Here is a 26314-nt window from a genome sequence, read left to right as displayed (position 1 = left end):
TTATTGTTATTATTATGTACGTTAATACGTTAGTACGTTAATAAGGCTTGTATAAATATAAAACATTTACAGTTTATGTATTACGCGCGTTACAAACTTAAATCAATTGAATGCATTTACACATACATTTACTTTTACTTATACAATCATATAGGTTAGTTTGTTAGATTTACATTTAGGTATTTGTAAAATGCTAAAAATCCCTGAATATGACTCCGCTCTCTATAAAAGAGAGAGAAAGAGAGTTTACATACTTAACAATTAACTTAGGTAAATGATCGATGTCGTCTAGGCAATTACAATTAGCTAATTTAATTCATGTTTTAACTAACAAACAACAACATCTTTTCGCTTACTAACTTTTGACTTAATTTAAGTTATAGTTCCTACATAATGTATATATGTATTTAGAACACGCACAAAATAGTTGATTTGCAATATTTGTTCGGCAGTACGTAAAAACTAAACTCAAACTCAAAATATACAAATATGTAAGTATTAATTGTGTGATGTATGTATATATATGTATGTTTGTTCTTGCTCTAACTAGTTGTAAAAAATTTCAAAAAAGACTATGAAACCTACGTTAACACAATAAACGTACTAAATACGTTAAATCAAATTCAAATATTTTGATTAGTCCTATGCTATTGTTGATGTGGATGCTGATGTTGCAGCTGCTCTGGTCGGCGCACGCTCATGCGACTTGGGATGGAATCAGTGTCGCCATCATCGTCCAAATACTCCTCCTTGGGGCGCGTCCATTTGATAAGCGTTTCCGGTGAACGATACAGGAACAGCAGCTTGGCAAATAGATCTTCCTCCAGCGCAAACTCCAAAGCCTCACGCACCTGCAAATAAGTCATTTTTAAATACGCTTCAATTAGTTTAAGCCATGCCACTCACCAGATAAATGTCCAGGCATAATTGCAGCACTCTATCCACATAGGGCAGATCCTCAAACATAATTTTGCGATTTTGGCCACCAATGAAAGATTTCATAAAGCGCGAGGCCAATAAAACAAACGTAGTGTAGAGACCAATAATGCTGCAGGATAAAACGAAATGTTAAAGCACAAACTGTAAACAGTGGGTCAGTTATATACGCACCCGCCAGCGGTAAGAAAACTAAACGTCGAAGGGAACTTCTTGTCATTGAACGTATACATAACAATGCCCGAGCTGCAGTCGCTATAGGCCAGATCCTTAAGCGTTGTATTGTAGAAATTATCCGCGCAAAAGTCGCGTATTTCCCACCACAAGCCATTGGTCTCATTATCGCGATGCAGTTTGATAATCAGCGGTCGATACTCCTGCTCCTTGCCGCTGAGCACAGTGACGACAGCCGCATCACCAGAGTTAAGCACCTTGATGAACTTGGGTATCATGTGTGGCAGCACGACAACCACCTCATTGGTGCTATTGCCAGTGCTAGGGGCAGTGCCATTGATTGGGCTTGTGCCATTCGCAATGGCCTCCAAGTCATGCGTTTCATTTAGCATGTTTATTAAGGCAGTGCGGCCCTCAAAGGTTTCGTCCAGGCTAATAATGTGCTCGTCGCCTACGTTTTCCTTCAGGCCCTTGGCAGGCGCCTTGCGCGTAAGCGAATACGAAAAGCGCGCTATGAGCGTATGATCTGCAAAAGTAAATGAAATTTATAATTACAATTGAAATAACATATGCTAGCTGTACGCTTACTGTTTCTTAGATCGTTGGTTAGCCGCTGTTTATCGGGCGGCGCTATGTTCCATAGCGAGGGCGAATTACCCGCCAGCTTAACTGCTGCCACATCGGTGGCATCATAACCCGCTATGAAGGTAAGGGCCGTTTTGTTTTTGTAAAACGATCTAGTCATTTGTCCATACATATTGGCGTCGATGTTCTTGATGCTGTCATAATTGTTGGTGGTATAGATGGGATCGTAGGGTCCAATGCGTATGGAGAGCGACACCTGATAGGGCACATTGGAGGTGCCCACAGCACTTGCCCAGCGCAAATAGACACAGCGGTCCCCAGATGCAAATGACAATCAAGAGCACCACGGTGCCGCCCATAATAAGTTTCGATAGCGATGCCTTCTTCTGCGCACGCATGGCTGGGAAGTCCGTTTCGGATTGACGCGTGCAGCGTATGAGATAAATGTTTGAGAAGATGTCCTCCATTTTGAGCCAATCGAAGATGGTCATGGTGCTGTCAATGCACACCCAGTCGAGTATGGTGCGCAGCTCGTAGAGGAACGGTATTTGCATATAAACCTTGAAAGCAATCATATTGACCATGGAGAAGCCCTTGGTGAAGAAGTTGCCCAAAATGCGCTTGGGATAGCCCGACTTGATCTGATACGAGCTCAGCAGCATATAGAAGCATTTGATAACATAGAATATAATCGGCGGTGCTAGAGAATTGAAAGTGCGCTCCGTTACGGCGGGCACAACAAAGAACATCCAGATATGTATGCCAATAACCGAGAAGAAATGAAAGATGATCTTGTTGACCAGCGCCTTGCGCAGATAAAGCGCGCGATCAATGACAATCAGCAGAAACTGCACCAGCAGCATTATAAGAAAAGGCACGGGCACTTTGTTCTCCAGTAAATAAGTTTGTACGCCGCCATCGCTCTCCGCTTGTTGTGTCTGCAAAGTCAAAAGCCAAGAGTTAAGCTAGTTGCATTAAAGTTAGTGCTTGGCAACTTACGCCAAATGCTGTAAAGCCAAAGAGCAGCACAAAGAAGTTGATGAAATCGCAGAGAAACATCAGCGCATACACATCCGTAGCCAGACGTGACTTGTGCACCAAACTAAAGAAGAATTTGTGCAGCGATGAGGTGTACTTGGTGCGTCTGCAAATGGAAACGTTAAATGGACGTACTGGCAAATTGTTAGTAGCAGCTACTTACTCCAATTGATTAATGGCTGACTTGCTGTACTCGGGCGAGCCTGGCAGCGATACTTGGCTAACCTGCAGACTTAGCTTCTGTTCATCGTTCAGCTGTCGCGAGTCTGGCTGTGACAAATTGTCGCTATCCTCACGCTCATCACTGCAAAAAGATAACTTTAGTTGCATTTCATTTAAATAGCTTAATCCATGCTTACATGCTGGCTGTGGGCTTGGCAAACTGCTGATCTACATCCTTATAGCCGGATTTCCACAGTCCCTGAGACTTCAGCAGATAGCGATGCAGGAACAACACCAATAACAAAATCAAATCGTAGACAGCATAATGTGTTTTCATCTGTACGCCAAAGATCTTTGCAGGCGTAAGCGGCTGATGCGGAGACAGTGTATAGGTGGCCCATATAAGCTTAAACTGAAAGATGCACTTGATCAGCACAATGGCCTGCGTGTAGGCAATAAGCGTAACCCAAAAGGTTTTAGTGGGACGCGGCAGTGACAGCGTGCCCCAAAGGAAGACCATCAAAGGCAGTGGCAGCGAAATGAGACTGGCATTAACCACCTGTTAATAAAGTAATTAAATTAAATGCAATACTAATGTTTTGATTGCTTGCTTGCCTGATTAATAAACACGACTATATAGCATATTAGATCGGTGTTGGCCAACAGCGCATACCAGCTGGAGATAAGCACTTCCACTATGATATGATGATCGCGTTGTGCAAAGTTTTCCTCCTCCAGATTGAATTCTCCAGCGCTGCAAGCGGCGACAACAACAAAAGATTAGAGTCAAGTAAACAATTTAATTGTTTGGAGTCTAGCGACTAGCAATTGTCATGCCCAGTGCTGATTTTTGAAGTATTTGGGGTAAGTGTGCGCTGCATGCTACACTAAATGCGTGTGTATGGGTGTTTGGGTGTTTGGTGTGTGTGTCTTGGATGGGTGTCTAAACTCAAAAGTGAGGAACGGCAAGCCAAACAACAATTACATACATACGAGCATAGAACGCACAAGGCACGCACTTGGCAAGGACTTAAATCAAAAGCAGCAAATATACAAAATGATGTTAAACATTAATTAATTAACGACAGCCACAGTTACATAGATAGAGATAGAGTTAGAGTGTTAGAGAGAGAGACAGCATGAGCTAGACATAGAATTAAGAGAGAGTTATAATGAGTTTGGTGACGCGATAATTTCTCAAAAACATTTATCAATACGCACAACAGCAACAGCACTAATTGCATGAGTATTTATACAGTGTGTGTGTGTGTGTGTGTGTGTGTTTAGTTGTGTGCGCGTGTGTCTTTAGTGGTCGGTTCAATACCTGTCCACATGCTCGTAGGACCAATGTTTGCTGAGTAGTGAAGCGGAGCCAATGCTCGGCTGCTTCTGATGATGAGAATGTTGCTGCTGATGCAGTGGCGTGTGCTGTTGTTGCCCCGCGCGCTCAATAGATGGCGCTTTAATGCGTATTTCAGGCAGGCCACAATCCGATTTGCGGCTATATAGACAATAAATGCAATAATGTACAAATTTTGCATGTGTATGTGTGTTGTATATGCAAGTGAGAGTAGTAAAATAGTAGCAGTAGCAAGAATAGTAGTAGTTGCTGTACACCACTTGGAAATTAGTAGTATCTATCAAATAGTAGTAGCTGATGACAGAGTTTTTGGCACACACAGTTAAGAAATTTCTTGTTTTTCACTGTTAATATTAAAGCCATTTTGGATGATCAAATATATTATGAGTTTACTACTTACCCTTTGATTGGCGGCGATGAACTGATTGATTGTTTTCTAAAAACAAAAATTCAGATGATCAAAATGCGCGCATCATAATGTAAAATGTAAGAAAAAATAAATTAGTTAGGAAAGGGTTTTGCTTTATCAATTAGTTTAAGTTTGAAAAAATTATAAATTAATTTGACAATTATTTTGGGGCGACACACAAATAGAAAGCGCAACATAATAAGCTAAGACATAGCTAGAGATGGTAACTTCAATTTGGGACTTGGACTTGCTGTCTTATGGGTCAGATGCTTATATTATTTTACCTAGAGATTGCAGCATCAACGGTATCTACGGGTATATCAATGATGTCGTCGACAGCGTGTGATTGTTGTGGCGTACTGGTGGTTGCTGGTGGTTCTATTGGTGATAGTGGTGTGGTTGTGGTATTTGTGTTGTTGTTTAGTGGTGTACTGAAGTGTTCATTGTCTGTAGTTGTTGTTGTAGCTGATGTTTGCATAGCTGTTGGTGTGGTGTTGGTGGCCACCTGTGAGCGGCGCGGTGTGGATGAGGTAATGGGCGCAACGCCATTTTCATCACTGTTCACAATTAAATTGAATTATATATCGCACGATGAGGTGAGATGAGGCAGAGATGTTGTTTGGATATCGACGGAAGCAGGTACACAGTTTCAAACACACACGTAACACAAAAGTTAACATATGCAAATAAAAAAAAGAGAAAAGAGAAAAAAATAAAATAAAATAAAGTACGTTGCGCCAGGCAAACAAGTTAACAAACTTTCAAACTTAAACAAAATTCAAAAAACTTAGCTACACTTAAAAAAAAAAAAAAAGTTAGAAACGCATCAACGTCTCGCAAGAATTTAACCCAACAAGTATGTAAAGCTATCTACGGTAAGAGCCGCAGTCTGAAATGCCCATGCAAGCTCAGCTTTATATATATCTCATGCCTTGCAGGGACATCTTTGTTTATAGCTAATTTGTTTGTAGAAACGCAAGCAGCGCACACTCCAAGGAGCGAGGCTCACTAAATACCTCTCGAGATTCGATTTCAGAAAATGAAACATGGCCGCCGCGCTGCTCAAGCCCAAGCGATTCAGCGAGCTAGACTCCTGCAAATAAAAACGCATAAACATAAATAAATTGCAGCTTTTAATGAATTGTTTAAGCACTAACCTTTAGAGTCTTCTTCTCGCCTGCCAGTATGCGATTGACAAAGCGATAATTGCGCGAAAAGCGATTGAGGCGTATGGTCAATGTCACCAGAAAGCCTTCCAGCAGCCTTATAATGGGATTCGTATCAAAGTCCTCATCCGAGTCCTTGGCTGTGACATCGCCGCTGTCAGGCTCCATTTTCGATTTGCTATCCGAAGTTTCCTTCGAAGTTGCTTCTCTGGGCGCTGTGCTGAGTATGGAGGCGATTGCTGGCGTATCTGCTACATCCTTTGTGGGTCTGGGACTGCTGCTGGCTGCATCGCGCTCCTTGGACACACCCTTGCTGGTCGAGGGGAAATCTGCAGGCGCATCCTTTGATTTCTGCAGAACAAGTAACATTTTATAAATAAAACAATTCAAATAGCAAAAAAAAAAAAACAGCAAGTTGGGAATTACAATTAAACAGCAAAGCTATATACAACAGTTATATATATAAAAGGTGAGTGCGCCGTTTGTTTGTTGTCTGACACTTTTGCAGCGCTTTTAAAAACAATTGTGTACAAAGTTGAACAAAAATATTGCAGATATATATATATATATATATATATTATGTTTATATGGGATGCGCCAATTAAATAATTTCTGTTGCTTTAGCTGCCAACTCACAACTGCATCGAGCTCAGCATCGGACTCATCGAGCAGCGTTTGGCTGCGTCGACCAAAGTCAAGCGGCTCGGAGTACGTTGAGGTGCGCACACCAATGTCGCACTCAATGGTATCGTCATCATCGTCGTGATCAGCATCAATGCTGGCATGCGCATGCTGCAGCTCCACATCCTTGGCATCCTTATCCGCATCCAGCTTAAGCGCAAAGCGTGAGCCTGGCTCTGAGGCATAGGAACGCTCACGCATATAAAAGTGACGACGATATTCGGCATCATTTAGATCCTTCCAAACCTTTACATGTTTTTTGTTTTGTTTTGAGTGTTATGTATGGGAGTTTTTATATTGTAGGGGTTAATTTAGTAGACATGCAATGTGGTTATATCCGATGCCGCACTTTAGTTAGTTAATTCTTAAGTGAAACTTACATCGTATAAAGTTTTGCGACGCTGCATCTTCATCTCACTCTCTGTAATGTTTTCCTCCTCCAGAAAGTCTATTTCATCGTGTATTAAGTCCAGCTCGAACTTGTCATCCATTTCCTCAAACATATAGTAGTCGCCAGCACGTGTAGCTATAGCATATATATTATATATTAGTTAGGCATTTAGGTGCTGCTTAAAGCTAAACTAAGACAACATTTAGAGTTTATATATTTATTAGGGCTAATAGTTATAGAGATATAGAGCAACATTAACAGCCAACATACATGCAGCTTTTCAAACATAAGTATATATACAAAAGTTTCATATTGTTCGATTGAAATAAAAACTTAAAAAATTTACCATGTGGATGCAATTTAATTTCCTTCCTTCTGCGTATTGTTGGTGCAGGAAGTGGATAACCATGTTCTATAAAATAATAAATCAAATAATTCAGAAAACGTATACACAATTATAAATTACCAAAAAAGAAAGCGTCAAGTTAAAAAGAAAGTAAGCTTAGATAAATTGCATTAAATCATAGAATAAATTGCGTACGTCGGCACGCCGAGTAGAGTTTAAAGTTTTGGCTTTAGGATTAATAAATTCAAAGGCATTTTGTGTTTTATTATGAAGTAAAGCAAACATTCTTTGTGGCACACACACTGCAGCCATTAATAAAAGAGTAGTCCAAAATTGAATATGGATTTAATAAAATAATTATACTTTTAATAGATATTTACACTTGTATATTGTGGGCCCAAAAGCTTTTGGCTTTTTATATAGAGTACAGACAAGTAAAGTAAAGAGAAGTAAAGACCTCTAAAGTGTTATTTACATGGCAAACGTTTATTGGCTGCAACTGTTATACAGTGCCTCAAAAACAGTCTTTTTATTGAGTTGGCACGCACATAGAATCAAAATCTTTATACAAAGTTTCAGCTTCAGTATAACATGATACAGAATATAGAAAATAGTTGTTAGCAATTATAGATTAATAAGATTCATCCAATACATGGTCCATGCAGCAAAGCGGGTTCATAAAAGGCGCACATCAGCGACTCCATATAGTAGACCGTACCGACAGGTCCCCAGCTATGTGGACGCTGCGCCGAGCGTAGCGCTTGCTCATCCCTAGCGCCGCTCAGATTGATGCTCGTGCGCTGCTCGTGCGAATCCTCTGAAGAATAGTTGGCATTGCCTACGCTTTGATGACGCCGATGCAAGCGCTGGCGACGCATGGTAACCTGCTCCTCCTCCGTCGGCTGCACTGACTGCAATAATTTAATCAGTGCTGGAACTTTGCAAGCAACTGCAGCTGTGTTTACCATAGATTGCTTGAGTGGCGTGCGTTTAATCGAGACAGTTTCGTTCCAGGATACAGCTGCATTGGTGGAGGACTGTCGTCGATGGCCACGTCGCAGATTGGGCGTAAGATTCACTGAGTTGCCCGCACTAGAAGCCATAGCTTGCGCATAGTCCGCCAAAGGCGGCATCAAGCCGCGCATATTGCTGCAGCCGCTTTGCTCCGACGGCGCTAGACCTAAAGAAATGCGCTTGGGCTCCAAGAAGCCCTCGGTAAGCAAAGCAGACAGCGCCTCGGTGCTGGGCGTTGCCGCCTGCTGCTCATCACTAAACATTATATTAATCTCTGGCTCTATAATCACTGCAGCATCGGCGCTATCCACGCTGCTGTCGCTGCTGCTGTTGCTCAACAATGAAGCATGCGCTGGCGTCGAAGTGCCCGAGCTCGACTGCGAGTGCGTGCTGGGCTCATCGGGCGTCTGATAGCCAGAGCCCTGACAGGAGACGAAGCTGCTCTGATGTGCCAGCGGTGCTAGAGCAATTTCGCTTTGGCTACGCTCCAGTGGCGTGCGTCGTCCTTTTGGCATTCAATTAATATTTTATATTTACACAAAACACACGCGCGTTTAAGTTTTTGAATTTTTAAATTTACACGGCAATTGCCACAGCACAAAATGCAAAAAGTTTGTGTGCAAATTGCAACGCGACTAAAATTTGCTAAACCAAATGCAACTTAAAACTGCACAACTTACCATCGAAATGCGTTTGCTTATCCAAGGGACGCAGCATCTTTTGCTGTGTGGCACGTATGCGCTCCATCTTGCGCTTAATCTTGTGCAGCACTTGCTTCTCATGATCATGACGATGCGCAATTTGCTTTTGACGCAAGCTCTCTATAATGTCGGCGCCTCTGTAGACAGCAATTGAATATTAAATTTATAATTATGTAAACAGATTGAGGATGAAACGCACCTGGAGGCAAGAATATTGTTGGCCTTGGTGTCTGTGATAATGTGACAGAAGTAATGCGACTTAAAGATGCGCAGCTGAAAGATGATGAAGGCAAAGCAAATGGCATCCCACAACAGCACTACGTGATGCGATATCTTGGGACAGCCCGTGGCGTCCAGCTCTGGTATCTCCTCCGTTATGTGCAGCGACTCTTTGAACACAGTGCTGCTGCAGGTGATGCCCAGCATATGGACCAGCCAGCAGCAATGTGTGGTTAGTGTTGTCATGAACAGGCAGCCCGCCATCTGGAAGCTTGTCTTGATGAGTATGTTGGCCACATTGAAGGCCAGCAGCCACTTCCAGCGACTGATGATGAGCTTAATGGGACGCAGATAAAAGTCCGAGCCCTGCCACAAAAACACAAAGGCGCCTATCAGATAACCCAAAGCTAACAGATCGGCGATATTAGTGCCGGCGAGGAAGACGACAGCCAGAGTGAACCAATAGAAGCCGCAGAGCACGCCGTTCTTAAGTATATCCGAATAGTTGCGTATGTAGGAGCAGAAATCATGCGTGGGATTGTCGAAGGGAACGCGTCCGAGCTGCGCAATGTCGTTGACAACGCTGCGATTGCTGCCACCAGGATAATCATCGTTGGTGGCATAGCGCGCCTCAATGCAGAAAATGCTCTTCTGGCGATTGAGTATGATGAGCACAATGAAATCAAAGATTAGCTTGGGCACATGATTGTAATGCAGCGAACCCGGCAGCATAGTCCAGCGCTGTATGCTCTGACCCATTTCGCCCGCATCCCAAGGATAAACTGCAAGCAAAAGCGCAAAGTTAAAGAAAGTCTTAGAACTGTTGCCAGCAACTTACCCACACACCAGCTGGGAGGCAAACCCACCAGCACTATATACTGCACCAGTATGGAAATGGCAAAGAAACTCTGAAAGATGCCCCAAATCTTGGCGCACTGCGAACGCTTCAGCAGCAGCAGCACCACCAGCCACAAGGCATAAACGACTGCCACAATATCCTGACGATAGGTTATAGTGGAGACTAAGGCTATCAGCGCTATCTCAATGCCAAACTTATAGAAGCCAAAGTTAAGCAAATACTTGATCAAACCAACCAGATCCTTCTCAGCATCGGCGCGTGTCACATGCTGGAAGAGCAACTTGGGCTGATTGTTTATATTCTCGCCTATCTTGACGCGCATTTGCAGCTGACGCAATGAGATGACGGCATGCATGGTGACAATGACCATGTAGATGATATAGGTGCGCAGCAGACTCATCAAACCGCCCGCCAGCTTGTCGGCCTTGTTCAGACCCACCCACTCGGCATTGTTGGCTGTGCGATTCTCAGACTGCATAAGAAATAAAATTTAATGTGTGCAACTTCAACATAATTTGAGCTACTTACGCAGCTGACGCTGTAGCGCGAATGATCCAAGTACTCAATCTGATAGATCATCTTGGACAGCACTATAATTGTAACAATAAACGAAATGAGGCGACTGATGACAACTTGCACGGCTCTGCGCGAGGTGGCGCCAAGCACACAGAAGCCCACAAAGAGAATGTGGAGCACGCAAACTTCGCTGACGCTGCAGACAAATGCGGCGATGTAGACCGCCTTCATGATATGCAGCTCGAGGAAGCGCCAGAAGACAGTTTTGAAACGTTTGAATATGTATTCGGATTTGTTTTTGATTTTGCGAAATGATATGCGCACCAGATCACGCACTGAGGTCTCAAAGTCTGTGGTGTTGGTGGTGCCAGCAGCAGCAGCGGCGCCAGTAGCCTCAGCCGTGGGTCCAACGGAACGACGCAGCGAGCTGGCGCTGCCGCGACGCTTGCCACTCGACGCTGGCGGCAACTCCAAGGCGGCAGCATCGGTGCGCTTCTGTTGTGGCTGGACAGCTGCTGTCGTTGGCTGTTGCTGCTGCAGCGAGGCAATGAAGCGTTTGTGGAAATAATGCACTTGTATAACAGTTAAAATGACAATAATTGTGGGCGAAACCAAATGCAGAAACAGATCCTTAGTCTTGTAGCGCTTCAGTCCAATGTCAGCTTGACTGCAATACAGTTATGAATAATTAATAAACAATTCAATTTGCTAGCTTAGCTTAACTTACAGCGTCTCCGATACATTGAGATAGATTTTCCAATAGCTATCGAATTTATCAAATTGATATGTATAGATCAATATCAATATGGACATGGCGTAAAAGATTAGAAACAGCCAGAAGCCGTACATAATCTTAACCCACGCCTTGGACGACGATTGAAAGACCAGCAAGAAGAATAGGAACAAGGCCATATAGCAAATGCGAAAACCTGTCATATCCTCGCCCGTTATGGCGCACAGGAATATAACCAAGACCAGCAGCCATATCCATAGGCGCACCAGCAGATTCTTTATCACATCGCCGGCCTTCTTTAGGAACTTTGATGTCTTCTTGCCATCATTGATGAGGTAGCTTGAGCCAGCCGAGCCCACAGTTATCTGCAGTGGCGCTATAATGTCCGCCAAGGTGCTGTCTCTGCGGCGATCGCGTTTCTCCTTGAAGAACTGACGCGAGGTGACCCAGAACATGAGCACAAAGGCGGTCTTAACCAGCAGCGGCACACACGGACGCATATGATTCTCAATGGGACGGTCAAAGCCAATTTGTTGCAGATTAATGCCGGCGGTCTGCAAGAGAAGTTTCCAGTTTTAGTTTTATAAGAGTGATGCGCGATTGCAGAAACACTTACAGAAACCTTAGTGGGCAGCTCATCGTTGTTTAAATCCATGCCATAAATATATTGCGCCACAAGCAGCAGCTCTGCATAAATTACTATAAACGGACTGGAGCGCATCATGGCCTTGCGCTGATTGGGAATCATCCAGAGCACATTGGCCCACAGCAGCAGCACAAAGGTTAGCCAGCTATGATAGACAATGGACCAGGCCTACAACAAAAATATATATGTAAGCCAGTTATACGCCATTTATTAAGTATACGCACCATCATCAGTATATTCGTAAATATATAGCTGTTCTGATAGATAAAGCCACCCACGCTGACAAAGCCATAGGAAATTTGATCCAATATGGAAGTGGTGGTGTTCTCATGCTCCGAACGCTGCTCCAGCGTATCCAGCTGTATGTCATTGCCACGTGAGCCGCTCGCCGCTGCAGCTCCAGCTCCAGCTGTGGACTCCAGCGCTGCCGTCTGACGCGTCTTGCGCGTGCTCTGGCGCACCAGCTAAGGAAGCAGACCAAGAGAGCATTAATTTCAAGCCTTGTTGAGCAATTAGCAATTGCAATTAATACAGACATGGCAAGCAGTAGGGGGTCAAAGCTACAGTGTCTACTTACTAAACCAGCTAATTTGGTGTCGATATATATACAGTATGTGTTACAAGTTTTAGCCCAGACACGCACACGCACGCACACATACACACACAGACTTACAAACTGCAAATGTTAGATGTTTGTATATGTTAAAATACTAGAAATTATATATATTAGTAACTAGCGTTTGTTAGACAAAGACGAGAGTACAGGTTACAAAACATAAGCAATTTATATAGATAGAAGTTAGACAACTAGTAGATAGTTTTTGAAAATATGTTTGTTAACTATAGCACTAATGATTAGCAACAATTAGTTGGGAAAATAACGATTTGTTGGTGAAGTTTTTTTCTTTTGGAGTTAGTTTACGTACAGGCGTTGTCTCAGTCGGTTCATTTAACGTTGCACGCTGTTCACGGCGTAATGTTACCTAAAGCAGAAGTAATAAAATACAGTTTGAAAGAGCATAAACAAAAATCAAAACAACAGAAAACAACACAAAAGAGAGTAGGCAAAAAAAAGTAAACATAAAGGCAATTAAACTAAAGCTAAGCTGCTTGAGCTTGTGGTTAAAAAATACAGATACGCTTTTTTGTTAAAGTATTAACTTAATTGCTAAACAAATATATAGAAACATTTAAAATTAGGCTCTGTACAAATGTACAGCATATTCAACTAAATTTGGTTAGTGCTGCTAAAATACACAATTTGAAAAGGTTTCGTACGTCATAGTTTACTCTTTGCTTTAAATATTTTTAAATTTTAGCTTGTCAGCCCTTAAAAAAAAATACTGACCACTCTAAGCTGCAGTTAGTTATGAACTAACATTTTGTTTTTGCTTCTTCATTCTGCTGTCTAAAAAGCTTCACACACACACACACACACTCAATCACTCGCAGGCACTCTCTTGAGCTCCCACACATACACACACACACAGACTCGCTCTCTCTCGCGCCCGCTCTCTCGCTTACACTCAAACGCTGCGTTCGGCTTACAGTGGCGCTTACGCCGCCGCTTAGTGCATTCTCCTTGCGACTGACAGCGCTGCCAACGCCAGCGCCTCTGCCTGCGTGTGAGGTGAGCAGTGATAGCTGTCGATTGATTCTGTTGTTGGTGTTGTTGCTGCTGCTGCTGCTGTTGCACTCTAGCTGCTGTCCAAAGGCAGTGGCAGGCTTCGGCTCCAGCTATGCAGTGCATTTGTATTTGATAGTCAAGTGTTTAGGATATGTCAAGTGTTTAAATTTTAGTGTGCAGCGTGTTAAGTATAAGTGTTTAGTCCAAATATGTATGAGAAGAGCAGCAGAAGAAGAGCAGAAGATTCATTTTAAATCCAAGATTCGTGTTAGTTGCACTAAACCAAATGTGTGAGCAAGCGCCGCGTGGTTTGCATGCAGCTTGCTAAGACTTACCCGCGGCTTGATTAAGTGCTTGGTGGTCAGCGCGAGCGGCAAAGTAGGCAAAGAACAAGGCGAAGGGATTCAAGTAGGAGTCCAGCGTCAGCGTATTATTGTAAAGGAGCACACGTATATCCGGCGAGCAATAGGACTCAATGAGCGGCTCCAGTCCAATCAAGCTGTCAAGTGAATAATGTAAGACAGTTTGCCTAGGCGAACCAACTAACTAACTAAGCAGCTTACCGCGCCGTCAGGCTGGTGTGATTGAGATGGCTCTGCATCCAGGGCGTCTGATACGAGACCAGGCAGAGCGAGTGCAGCACAAGGACAACCATAACGCAGCGCAAGAGCAGCGCAAAGCCACTGCAAACATAAGAAATACAATATTAGAAACGAGAGACGAGCTAAGCTGATGGAGCAGGTCACGCACCGTTGTAGTGTCTGGCAGGTTGCCCAGTAAGTGCCAGCGAGCAGAAAAATGAGAAAATAAAAGCCACCCGGCACAGACGGACGCAGTGCGGCGGCAAAGAACAGTGTGGCCAGGCAGAAAAGCGGCGCTGCAACGAAACGAACAAAACAAAACAAAGATTGAAAATTAATTAGTTTACTATATAGTGTATATAGTGTATGCTAGATAGACAGACAGTGGAAATATATTGCAATTGCAAAGATAACAGAGCATTAAATAAATTGCAAACAGTTGTTAAAGATATAATAATAATAATAAATATAGTTGAAACAAAAAAACAATTACATGATTTACAATCTTTAAACTCAATTTTATAAAAATTTAATATATTGAGCCGCATTTAGTTGAATAACTGAGACTAACATTAAACTGCATGTTTATAATCTAAAGTTGCCACATACATATCTTGATCAGACCCTCAAAGTGTATGTGCTGGCTGATCATGGAGACGCGCTTGCGCAGCTGCTGCTGTTGTTGCTGCAAGGGGGTTGTGGCCGTTGCTTGTGGCACATCCTGGCTGCCATTGGCATCGGTGACTGCCGCTTGCTCCGCTTGCTGCGTCTGCGTCTCCGGCAACTCGCCGTTCTCCAGCTGCTCGGCGTTAATGGTTTGGGTGGCCAGTCGCTTGACGGACAGATAGGAGCTCAATGAGGTGACAAGCACTAGAACTTCCGGTGCCAGCCATTCAATGATGGCTAATGGCCTGTAAGCAAAGCCCAGTTAGTCGTTTAGCAAAAGCTTTAAATCGTTTTTCTATACATACCTTAGATCAATAAAGCTGATGAAGCCAATGTGCCGCAGCAGTCGCTCGGCAAAGGAGCATTTGTAAATGGGCAGTGTGGTGGTGAGGGCGAGCACTTGCAGTGCTATGTGTCCCAGCAGGACGAGCGTGCTCAGCGCCAGCAGAATGATAAAAAATGCCGTCACGGAGCCCTTGAAGTTGCGACGCGTGGCCAGCGGTATAAACGGCGACATGAAGAACATGAGCAGGTACACAAACGAGATGCCCACTGGACGCATAAGCGAAGCTGCAACAATAACAAGCATAAAGTAAGTTTGATTTACTTAAACAGAGAGTTGAGTTGAGTTGGCGTCACTTACCCAGCACCAGCACCGCTGGCACCACAGCGCGCTGCAGCATGAGGCAAGCATAGCTGAAGGCCATGTTTACGTTTTGCGCGTGTGTGTGTTTATTATGCGGCTAATCCTATGCCCCAACTTGCGCCGTTTCGCTGCATTCATAAAATTTGCGTGCCCGCGTGTAATTCCAGTACCGATTCCAATTCGTTGGCCACCACTGTGCGAGCAGACAGTGCAACGCAGCTGCAAAAACAGCAAAGAAAAAAGTAAGAAATAAATTAGAAATTATATTAGATAAGCGACTCAATGGGAGAGGCCATAATGTCACTGCACACGCCCACGCCTCGTACCTAAAGTGGGCGTGTTTTGTGGGCTGCTGTCAGAGCTTGTCACGTTTAATGGCAACAGGCGGCAGCATGATGAGGAAGAGGCAGAAGCTTTGAAAGTGCAACTTTACTGCTATCAATGCATTCTTCCGTTTGTTTTACGCTTGCAACATGCGCTAAATTTCATAATTTAAAGCGCAACGAAAACTCATTTACAAAATAAAGTAAAGTGGCTATTTGTAGTTAACAATTTTGCTCAAGTTAACAATTATAGACTTGTGGCTAATTTTAATGCGACGAAGCTTTCGAAATTTCAAAGCCTTTGTCTTCAGTTTTAAGTTCTATCTTGCTAGCGTTTACTGTACTTTTACTCAAGTTAACCTCATTCTGTTTTCGAATCTTTAAAGCACTTTTTAATCTTTTGAGTTATAAACTTACTTTTAATTACAACCAGAACAGCGAAACCAACAAACTAAACAGCAACAAAGCCAAACCAACTGCTTTTGACAGTCAAGAGTTGGGCACGCCAAACACACACACACACACACACAGAATGTGGGCGTGTCGGCCAACTACACACACGCATACATAGAAAGCAAAAAGAAAACAGTAGTCAGCAGTCAGACATGGACGACAACGTCGCACGCCATTCCAAATTGGGTTGGGTTAGTTTCAATTTTCCTTTCCGCTTTTACACTTTGTGTGTGTGTGTGTGTCTGTGTGTGCGTCGAGATGGGGGCTTGGCTTGTAGGCGCCTCTATTAGTCGCGCAATTGTGCGCCATTTTATGAGCGGATAGCGGGAGCAGCGACAAGAGCAAAGGACATGTAGTAATTGACATTCAATGGCACATTATGTGCCCATTATTTGCATGTGCTTGGGTTAATGTCTATAACTGAATAGCTCATCAGGAAATAGTTGGAAGCGCTTAAAGTTATGAAGCGTAAGCAAGTTAAGCTGAACAATGCATTTGGGCTATAAGAATTCAAGTCTTAATCATAAATCATAATAAATAAACTATGATTGCGCGCAGTCTCATTATACGTTGTCGACGTTTAAAAATACAAACAAATGTGTTTAAAAATAAAGCTCATACTTTTTGGTTTGAAGCGCGCAGCCAAATCACTTGCGCTTTAAGTTTTAGCACTTAACCTAGCAAAAGTTTTAACTGCAGTTTGCCGCTCGCTGCTGCTACGTGACGCCCAAGCCAACAACAACAATAATTTATAATTTATAATACGCAATACAGTTTGTTGTGTTGTTATAAAACTTTAATGCAGCTAATTTATTTACATTATGCCACAAAATGCAAAAAGCGCCAAGGAAGTGGCTGGAGTGGGTGAGTCGTCAAGCAAGCGGCAAAGCTCAAGTGCCTGGCAAACAATCCAGTTGAATTGAATACCAGCAGACGCTGCAAAAATAAAAATGCTTGTGAAAAAGTAGTTAAGCTCTAGTTGGAAAGCAGTTGTCCTAATGCTACATTGATGTGTCTGTGTGGCGCCTTGCTTTGTGGCAAGTTAATGCACAGTGGCAGCAAATGGACCCCAAGCTAAAATAAATGAACATGTTCAGCAAGCAGACAGCCTAGACAACCAAGGAGCAGAAAAAAAAACAATAATCAAAGTGGCAAACAGGTAGACAGTTGCCAACTAGAAAGAACTAAGTAAGTAGTTTTAGCAAAAGAAGAAGCGTGCATTAGCCAAAGGCGGATAATCAGTTGGACTTGCAGGCAAAATGAATTTGAAATGAAAATAAATAAGTTCTCAAGATTTGTAGGCTTATGAATAGCTAAAGATGCAGGCAGAAGAGCTAAAACTAACTAGAATAGTTATTAAAGCTATGCATATCTTATTTATAAATCATAAACATAATTAAATTGTATTCGAGTTGTTTTTAAACTTTTTGCAAAACACTTATGCCCAGAAATTTAAATTTGAAACAATGTTAAGCCATAAACATTGATGAGTTATTCGGGTGTGGCCACACACACGTGTTGCGTCTTTATTGTTAAATCATATATAGACATACGCAAGCATTGACTGTTGGTCTGCCTTATGAAAACAATGGGCCCCAATTGATTACGCACAGCCCTCAATGGAAGCATCCCCAGCATAGAATACAAAGTGCCGAAAAAACATTTCGAGCGCCAACTTGACGCGTGTCTTACGTTAATACGCAACGCTTCTGGCATTATAATAAATCTATCTATATGCATGCATTATATTAGATTTACATGTGTGTGTGTGTGTGTATTATTATAGAACAGATGTTGTCAATGAGCAATTCGAGCTTGGCAATGGCTACTCGTTCGACTTTTGCTGCTGTTACCCAATTTCAATTGATTGTGTTTATTTTGATTGTGTGTTCTTGCTATAAAACATAAGTATGCTGCTGCATTTGCCTCGACTGTCTGTCTGTCTGTCTGTTTGTTTTATTATTGCTTTTGCATTTTGCACATTTGCATTTGGCATTATATTGTTTAATATTATTGCCGCATTTAAAAGCAAACATTAACATTATGTCTAGTCAAATGCCATTGGCATTTCACACGCAGCGCGCCCAACCCAAGTGGCGTATACTTGACACACACAGTTGCGTTGCTGCTTGTAATAGTTTTTAGCTTGTGCCAATTAACAAATGTTTCTAATCACATTGTGTAAATACTAATTCCTGCTATTATTAGTTGTTGTGGGTGCCAATGGCAAATAGAAAAGCTTTGCATAGATTTGTTGTCGTAGCAAATATGATGAATTTATTGCTTAATTTAATTGCTAAAATATGTAAATAACATTTAAATAAAGCTTAGCCAGACTGCAGTTGTAAAAATTACGTATACGTATTGCTAGATTTTTGCTAAAACTCAGCATTTTTTTTGAATATTTTAAATAGAAATTTTATTTACTGCCAGAAGTTGAAAAATTACGCATACGTATTTTACCAATGTTACTCAAATTATTAATAGACGCACACTTTTGTTTTTTTCTACTCAGTGTGAGTTTTCTAATATTCATTTACACAAATTGAATAATAATGTTCGCCAGCAACAAGCATTCTTTATAGCTGATATCATTTTTATAGTCCAATTCATAACCTAGCGCCATCGCTCTGGCTGTCATTGCCCCCCAAAGCGTTTGGCTGTTGCTCTTTAGCCTTAACCTGTTGACATTGCCCATTTGGCTATTGAGCTACTTTCATGTCAGCTCATAATCCATAGGCCACAAACGCGCGTCTAACGCTTGACACTCATTTGACAGTTGGCTGTCAGTGTGACACAATCCTCAAAAAAAAAGGACACTTGCGTGTTTGCGGCGGTCGTTAAAGTAAATACTACAAGCGCTTCTGACCAAGTTTATCATAAAAACTAAAAATATGTAGATGGTGTGCATAAAAACAAAAAACAAAAAAGAGAGAAAATGTTTTTTAATGAAATTAGCACACGAATGAGCAATTTTTATGGCACTGAACTTGTTGAAGGGTTTGCGTATGGACGCACATTTGTCAGCGAGCCAACTATTAGGCTGTCATATTTAAGAGGCTTTTGGGGCGTGGTAATTGCAAAGAATTACGCGCGCGTGGGCTGAACGCAACGCGTTGTGGCACTTTTAGCAAATTAAAATACAAATAACAGCGCAAGAGCGCACAAGCCATGAAAAATCTACTCGCCACTGGGCTTGTCCAAATGCATCAGCCAAATTGTTTGTCAATGGCGCTACGTGTGGCCAAGGAAAGGGGACACCAGCAGCAGCAGCAGCAGCTAAAGCGCAACACATGTCGTATGTGTAATATGCTGTGACAGGCCGCACAACCAGCACCGACCCCAACCCCAGCCCCAAACTGGCAGCCACTAGAAATTTATGTTCTTAGAGCAAACATGCACAGTAAGTGCAACCTGCATATACTATATAACAAACGCAGGCACAGTGGTGCAAAAGCAATAAGTTTGGCAACTAAAATAAATTAAGCGTTAAATGAAAAAGTTAAGCGAGTTAAGCTTAGCTGCAAAACTTAAATAAACGTCTTAGGCATTAAATATAAAGTAAAGTTAGGGAAATAGCTGCCATAGCTTTTGCTCTGCTGTGCTTTTGAAGCGTCAAGTGTGAGACTTGCAATATGAGCAACTGTCTCTCCAGCTGTCCGTTGTAAGAGGCGTAGTCACCATTAGCTTGCTCTCTGTAGAGCAAGCGTTTGGGCGTAACCACTTTAAAATTAATTTCCCCAGTGAAATTTACATGCACACACACACACACACACACGCAGCTATGTGTGCGATTTGCGGCTGCTGACCCACATCTTGTCCAGCTGCTGCAGCCAGCCCTTAACTCTTCGACAATTAATGGGGCAAGCAGTATAAGATTTATATTATATTCATAACAATACGTTTCGCCTAGCATCTATATGTGCTTGTAATTGAATTAAAGCCTGCGCTTTGATATCGTAAGTGGAGCATGTCGTGACGCTTTGAACTGCAAGTGAACTCTGCTGAAACCAAAAAATAGTTTTACAGCTTAATAAATTTCTTTTTTATAAGCTCACATTTTAATTTCAACAAAACATGGGCAAAGCGCATTGCTTGCTGTAGTTTTATTTAGCAATTTAATTGCGCGCTTTTTTCAAAAGAATGTTTAGTTTAAAACCGCGCACCTTTCACCTTTCTATCGCTTGTTTCACTTGCATTGCGTGTTGCCAAGTTGTTACGCTTTGCTTTGAGCACATTTTTAAATCCATTGCAAGCGTCACCCTCCAGCCCCTAACAATGGGTTAACAACAACTGCGTGTGTTGCCGTTTATTGACATTGACAATCATTGCAGAGAGCGCGCTACTGGCCATGACGTCATCGTCAAGCGAGCAACAAAGTAGATTAAAAACCCAAAACGCGTGACATGTTCGCCGTCCCCAAACTCACGCTCAGTAGCAATTGCAAGCGCCAACTAAATATATTTCCAACTAAATATAGCACAAACTGTGTAAAAGCGCAGAATAATCCCGCAGATTACGAGCGGCTTTTAGTGTCGTTAGCACATAAAAAACAAAAGTAATAAATAGAATGAGTTTGTTAACATGAACAGAAAAAGTACTGGAATAAAACTTAATAAAAATTCACCTTCATGCAGTCAAAATAAACTTAAACTTATTAGAATTTAAAGCTGCTTTAGCTGTTTAATTAATTTCAAACTTTTAGCTATATAATTTTATAGAACCAACTGGGTTCGTTTATATGCCACACACGTTTTAAAACACTTAAAAGTAACTATCTATGGTAAGCTTCGCAATAACTATTACATGGAGCATAAAGCAAAAATCAAAGCGCGCTAGTCTATAGCTGTGCTAATTAATATCATATTAATGGCCTGCAGACACGCGTTTTAAGCTGCGACTGTATTAAGTATACGCAGCCCAAAGCAGTTAGTTAAAGTGTGCGAGCGAGATGCAGTTACTTTGTCAAGTGGCAAATATCATTGCAAATTGGCGACGCCCCAGACAAAGTTCAAGCAATGAAGATGCTAATAAAAATCTGCAGGCAAATGTAAAAGTGAAAGAGCGAGGGGAGGAGAAGAGGAAGCGCAGCTGATAATAAAAATAAATCATATATTGCATATAAGTTAAATTTACTTTAATCAACTTTGTTATATAGAAAAAGTAAAGTAATAAATCAGCGTCACTTATGTTTGTCTATTTATAAAAATTAAATTGAAAGCATAAATATTATAAACTATACACTCTTTGCAAATTTATTATCTTCAGCTATAGCATATATATACAAATTTTTTGTATTTGTATACAAATTTCTGTTTGGCGACGAAGCGTTGCGCCCTCAATGCGTCATTGAACACTTGCAACAACTTTTCAGGCAGAACGAGATCAAGTATACAACCCTATATAGCCTATAAGCTATAAACAATAGCAACAGCGAAGAAAGCAAAACGCATTGAGGCGTTTGCATACACAGAATTCTCTCACGGGCGCAGCAAAGATTCAGAGTTTCATGCTCGAGCAGCCACCAACGCAATTTCAAGCAACAACTATATATATATATATAAAGAAAAATATACTTTATAACAATTAACACACGCATACATTGGATACAGATAAGCGCTCAACTTTTGCTAAAATAAAATGGCAAGCAATATACTTTAGATATAAGTAAAGCGACGTCTATGCGATAAATTTTGCTATTTAATTAAATAATTAAAAAATGAAAACGTGGCCACGTCATAGTAAAAAAACAACAACAAAATGTAGCAAACAAGCTGACGAGAACATTTTTGAGTTTGATTTTATTTGAGTTTAGAAAACAAGTTTTGAGGCAAGCCGGCAAAATGACCAAATAAAACAATTAAGTGTATTTAAGCTGAATATTAAATACGCTAAGCTGCTTGACTTTGAAATAAATTGTTGCAAAATAAATACAAAATTCATTAAAAATATGTAATATATATTATACATTTTTTTTCAGAAATTATAGAGTTCACATCATAGCTAATGTACCCCAAAGCAAAGTATAAATAGTTCTATGTAGAGAAGCATGTAGAAAATAAAACAAAAACCAGACTTGAGCGTATTTTCGGCATTGTTTTATAGCTTTTATCTGAAACACATGTAGTTTATATACTATATACAACGTATAGCATATATATGTCTATAGATTTCCATAAGCGATGACGCAACTAAAAACAACCAGCATTTGTTGCTATACACAACTTGCTGGCTGGCTGAGCAGTCAGCATCAGGTAGAAAAACAAAAAGGAAACCAATAGCAGCTGCTGTTGGAATAAAGGATGCAATATGCCTGGTCACAGCTACCTGAGCCGTAGCAGGCATGAGGAAAATGTGGACAGTTGGACTCGAGAGGAAAATGCTGCACATAGCTTAGCTAAGGGTGCAGCTGCATAGATAAGAAAAAGGCATGACAAGACTCAAGTCAAGTTATTTTAAGCTGCAAACTAGTTCAAGGCACGCAAAGTGAATTTGCAAAGCAAGTTAGTTGGAAATATATTTATTTATTATAACAAATTTGCAGCTTCTAAAAATTAAGTTCTTCTGGTTTTAAGCATAGGGGCAACAAAATTGCCGAGCAACAAACAATGACAACAAAACAAGCTGCAAAAATAAGTGCAGCTGTTGCAGTTTTATAAATGCGGTAACCCCACCCAAGCACCCCTAGTTGTGGGTGGGTGGGGGGTGTGCACATTTTTAGGCCACACTGTTTGTTTGTGCTAGTGAACTCAACTGTGTGCGCTAATAAAAACAGTCGAAAAATTTCACTTGCAAACAGATTGCAATGGCAAAAACCGAAAACTAAATTGCAGCAGGATGAGGCGGCAGCAGCAGCAGCTGTAGGCCTATGAAGCCTGCTAAATGACTTTTAACGCTGACTGTGTGTAAACGGATTTTGTTTTTTGTTTTTGTTGTTGGCCCAGCGACGTCAGCTGCGCGCTCGAAACTAATTACAACAACAAATGGCGTAACGTTGATAAATGACATTGAATCTTTTTGTTGAGGCATCAGCAGTGCTAAGCTAATGTTTGCATTGATTAAAGAGTGTGTTAAATTAAGCAATGTGAAAATAAATTAGTATTAAATTAAAGCAAATGTTTATATCGAGGAAAGTTAAATTGTTTATAGCAAAAGATTATTGACTTTTAGCCATATGTACTGCATACACAAATTTATAAAATTTATATTTTTACTTAGTTAAAACAAAGAGGCGCAATAAAGCTTAAAATTGTTTATACAATTGGCTAGCAATAAAATTATATATTGCACTTAAATAAAAAGCTTAACAGCTGCTATATATTTATTTTATATTTAATGCATAGCTTTTGAGATAGCCAAGGCTATTGCCGGTTTGGGCCCAGTTAAAAGCGCCCTCAGGAGTGGGAGCGGGGGCGAGGGCCAGTCTTATTCAGATTTTCCTTGTCTTGTTTCTTGTTGAAGCTCCCTACAGTTCGATTCAAGCAAACGTTGAGGCTAAGTCTAGACTTTTTGCTATCCTTATGGGCAGTTCTAAATGGAGGAAGCGATTGCACACGTGGACGCTTGAGCAGCTTGTTGGCCCAACATTCGGTGGCACGACGGCGTGCATTGGCGCATATATTGTCGCTGCTGTTGGAAGCGGAGGAGCTGCTGGCAGCAGTAACAACAGTGGAGCTTGCTACCAAAGGCTTCAGCACTGTTGGCTCCGGCTCATTCGCGAGCTTGCGAAATTCATAGACTACGGGATAGATGCGCTGTATGGAGGTCTCGACAATGTTAACGCTTGCAGCGGTTATGGTTATGCTGCCTGTGGAGAAGATCTTCAGTGTGGCCTTGGGATCGCTTAGCTTGTAGGTCACACCGGGATGCAGCTCCGGCTCATAGTTGGCATTGGCGCGATGGCGCTCCGATAGGTTTATAATGCGTATGGGCCAGGGCATGCTGCAGGTGCCCAGCACATTGACAATGCGAAAGGCTTGGAAGCGCACAGGGAATCCAAGCTTGGCCAGACAGCGGGCATAACGGCGTGCGGCAAGCTTAGCCTGCGGCTCCGATGTGGAGCCGGTGCAGGTGATGCGACCCGATGACCAGATCGATGCTGTGGTGTACGGACGACGTAGACGCATAGTCAGCATGCTATTCTCACGCCTGTACTCCACATTGAAGCCATTGAGAGCAATCTCGCGCAGATTGAGATGACAGCCCACGCTAAAGGAACAGACCACATTATTGATGACTATGTCCAGCTCTTGGTCCACTTCGGCATTATCCTTAGCGACTGCAGTCTTAACGGCAACTGCAGTCTTAACGGCAACTGCAACAGCAACGCCCTTGCTGTTGCTGCTTGTGGCAGCAGCGCTAATCGACTTTAGTGGGAACATTATTATTTGTTAATAGAACAAAAAAAACAACAGAAATTGAGAGCAACTTTGTAGTTATTTATTGAAAGATTGAGCATGAATGAATGAAAAATCATTTCTTGTTTGTCACTAAAATGACAATTGCCTCAAATTATTTACAGAGTCTGAAACTGAACAGACAAGTTTAAATACAGTTGTTTCAAATATATAAACAAAATATTATAAATATAATTTTATTAATTATTAGAGACCAAGTACTTTATTCATTTTCAAATTGTTTATAATTTAATTGACACTCAAGTGTCTAAGACCTCAGCAATAAACTAGCACCTGACCGTGATCCAATTGTCAGCTGTTAAGACTGCGCCCACCTCCACCCATTCCAGCTGATAAGCATAAGAGCTGAGCAATGACTAATGGGCGAAAATCACAGACAGAGAGAGAGATAGAGAGAGAAAGGGAGCACCAGTTGACTGGGTCAAGTTTTTATCACGAAAATCAAATACGCCGTCGTCTGATTGATGAACAAAAAAAAAACGGCGTGCTTATCAGCCTTATCGCAAAGTAAACAAATGAAAGTTTGATGTTCACTTAACTGTAATTATTTGCAATTAGACGGCAGACTCTGAACAAAAACGTAAATAAGCAAAGGCGTTATAAAATGCTGTGATATAATTACTGAAACTGCGTTAATGAATTTATAAATAGCGCAACAGCTGCATGTCATTTAAATAAAAGCAAAGAATAACAAAAACAAAAGAGAGCGCAACCAGAGAGAGAGAGAGAAGAAAGAGTGTGTGCATATGTGTTTGTGTTAATGTTCGGTAGCTAATCATATATGTGCTATAAACTATTGTAAGCAGTTAAAAAAAAACAACTAATATACAAACAGTAGTCACAGTCACAAAAACGAAAGCATGTAAAACAAACAGCGGCTTTTTATTATTGTTACGATTGTTGTTCTTTGAGTTTCACACCTACTGTACACAATGGGCACCTAACCCGCCGGCTGTGTTCTTGCAAAAAATACTAATACTCAAATTCCAATACATTTAAACTTTTTGTAGCATTACGTGTTGCTATTGAATTAGCATAACCGAAGGCCGTCTGTGTGTACTTAATCTATGTATTGCATATTTGGTAACTAGTTGGTAGGTAAAAATCATAATATCACATACCACATTTGCCTAAGCCGTGTGCGCGGTGCGGCAGGTAAAGAAGCAGCAGCAACAATAACAATTCCGATTCTAGCAACAACAAATTGCTTTGACTTCTTGCTTTTCTTTTATTTTGTTTGCTTTACCAACACTTTCACTCTGGCACTCGCCTTTAAATTATGATTTAGATATTTTTATAATCACATTGGTGCACCAAGTGCAGGCCAATCACTTCTTTGCGTTGTGCTATTATTAAACTTTTGTTGTTACGATTTGTTTCGATTTTTCACCCACACAGCCGCGAAATTCACAACACGACCGCACGCGTTCACTTCTTGTTTATAACTGCTAAATTGGAAATTGACAAACGTCTGAGATGGACTTGATGTACCCTGTGGACAGACGCATAACTATTTTTTGATATTTCATAAGTAAATTAAGCAGTTTTATTGCTGCATGAATGACTGACTAACCATAGGGCTTAGGCTGGTTAAAATTTTATATATATTAATATATAATATTATGTATATTAAAATATCTTAATACAGGGTATTTATTTAGCTGG

The 26314-nt window shown here is 41.4% G+C and overlaps 2 protein-coding genes across 2 annotated transcripts; both read right to left on the bottom strand.

Moving 5' to 3' along the window:
* Window positions 1-499: 499 nt before the first annotated feature.
* On the bottom strand, window positions 500-26070 carry LOC108607696 (piezo-type mechanosensitive ion channel component). Its single transcript, XM_033294959.1, is given in 33 exon segments — window positions 500-851; window positions 907-1048; window positions 1111-1636; window positions 1699-1984; window positions 1986-2633; window positions 2695-2839; window positions 2897-3037; window positions 3093-3454; window positions 3511-3649; window positions 4220-4396; window positions 4656-4691; window positions 4949-5221; window positions 5681-5757; window positions 5822-6181; window positions 6467-6757; window positions 6892-7037; window positions 7901-8159; window positions 8214-8767; window positions 8943-9100; window positions 9163-9964; window positions 10021-10513; window positions 10570-11224; window positions 11285-11844; window positions 11907-12104; window positions 12161-12400; window positions 13899-13934; window positions 13936-14062; window positions 14127-14246; window positions 14314-14440; window positions 14754-15055; window positions 15116-15380; window positions 15454-15675; window positions 25771-26070. Coding segments are annotated over 32 exon segments (8913 nt in total). The 5' UTR covers window positions 15518-15675; window positions 25771-26070; the 3' UTR covers window positions 500-647.
* LOC108607697 (TATA box-binding protein-like protein 1) lies at window positions 23528-24648 on the bottom strand. Its single transcript, XM_017998684.2, has one exon. The coding sequence runs from the start codon at window positions 24611-24613 to the stop codon at window positions 23627-23629; it is 987 nt and encodes a 328-aa protein (XP_017854173.1). The 5' UTR covers window positions 24614-24648; the 3' UTR covers window positions 23528-23626.
* Window positions 26071-26314: the final 244 nt, after the last annotated feature.

This window comes from Drosophila busckii, chromosome 2L (assembly GCF_011750605.1).
Source record: "Drosophila busckii strain San Diego stock center, stock number 13000-0081.31 chromosome 2L, ASM1175060v1, whole genome shotgun sequence".
In the NCBI taxonomy this organism is placed as follows: domain Eukaryota; kingdom Metazoa; phylum Arthropoda; class Insecta; order Diptera; family Drosophilidae; genus Drosophila; species Drosophila busckii.
This window is presented reverse-complemented; position numbering and strand designations above follow the sequence as displayed.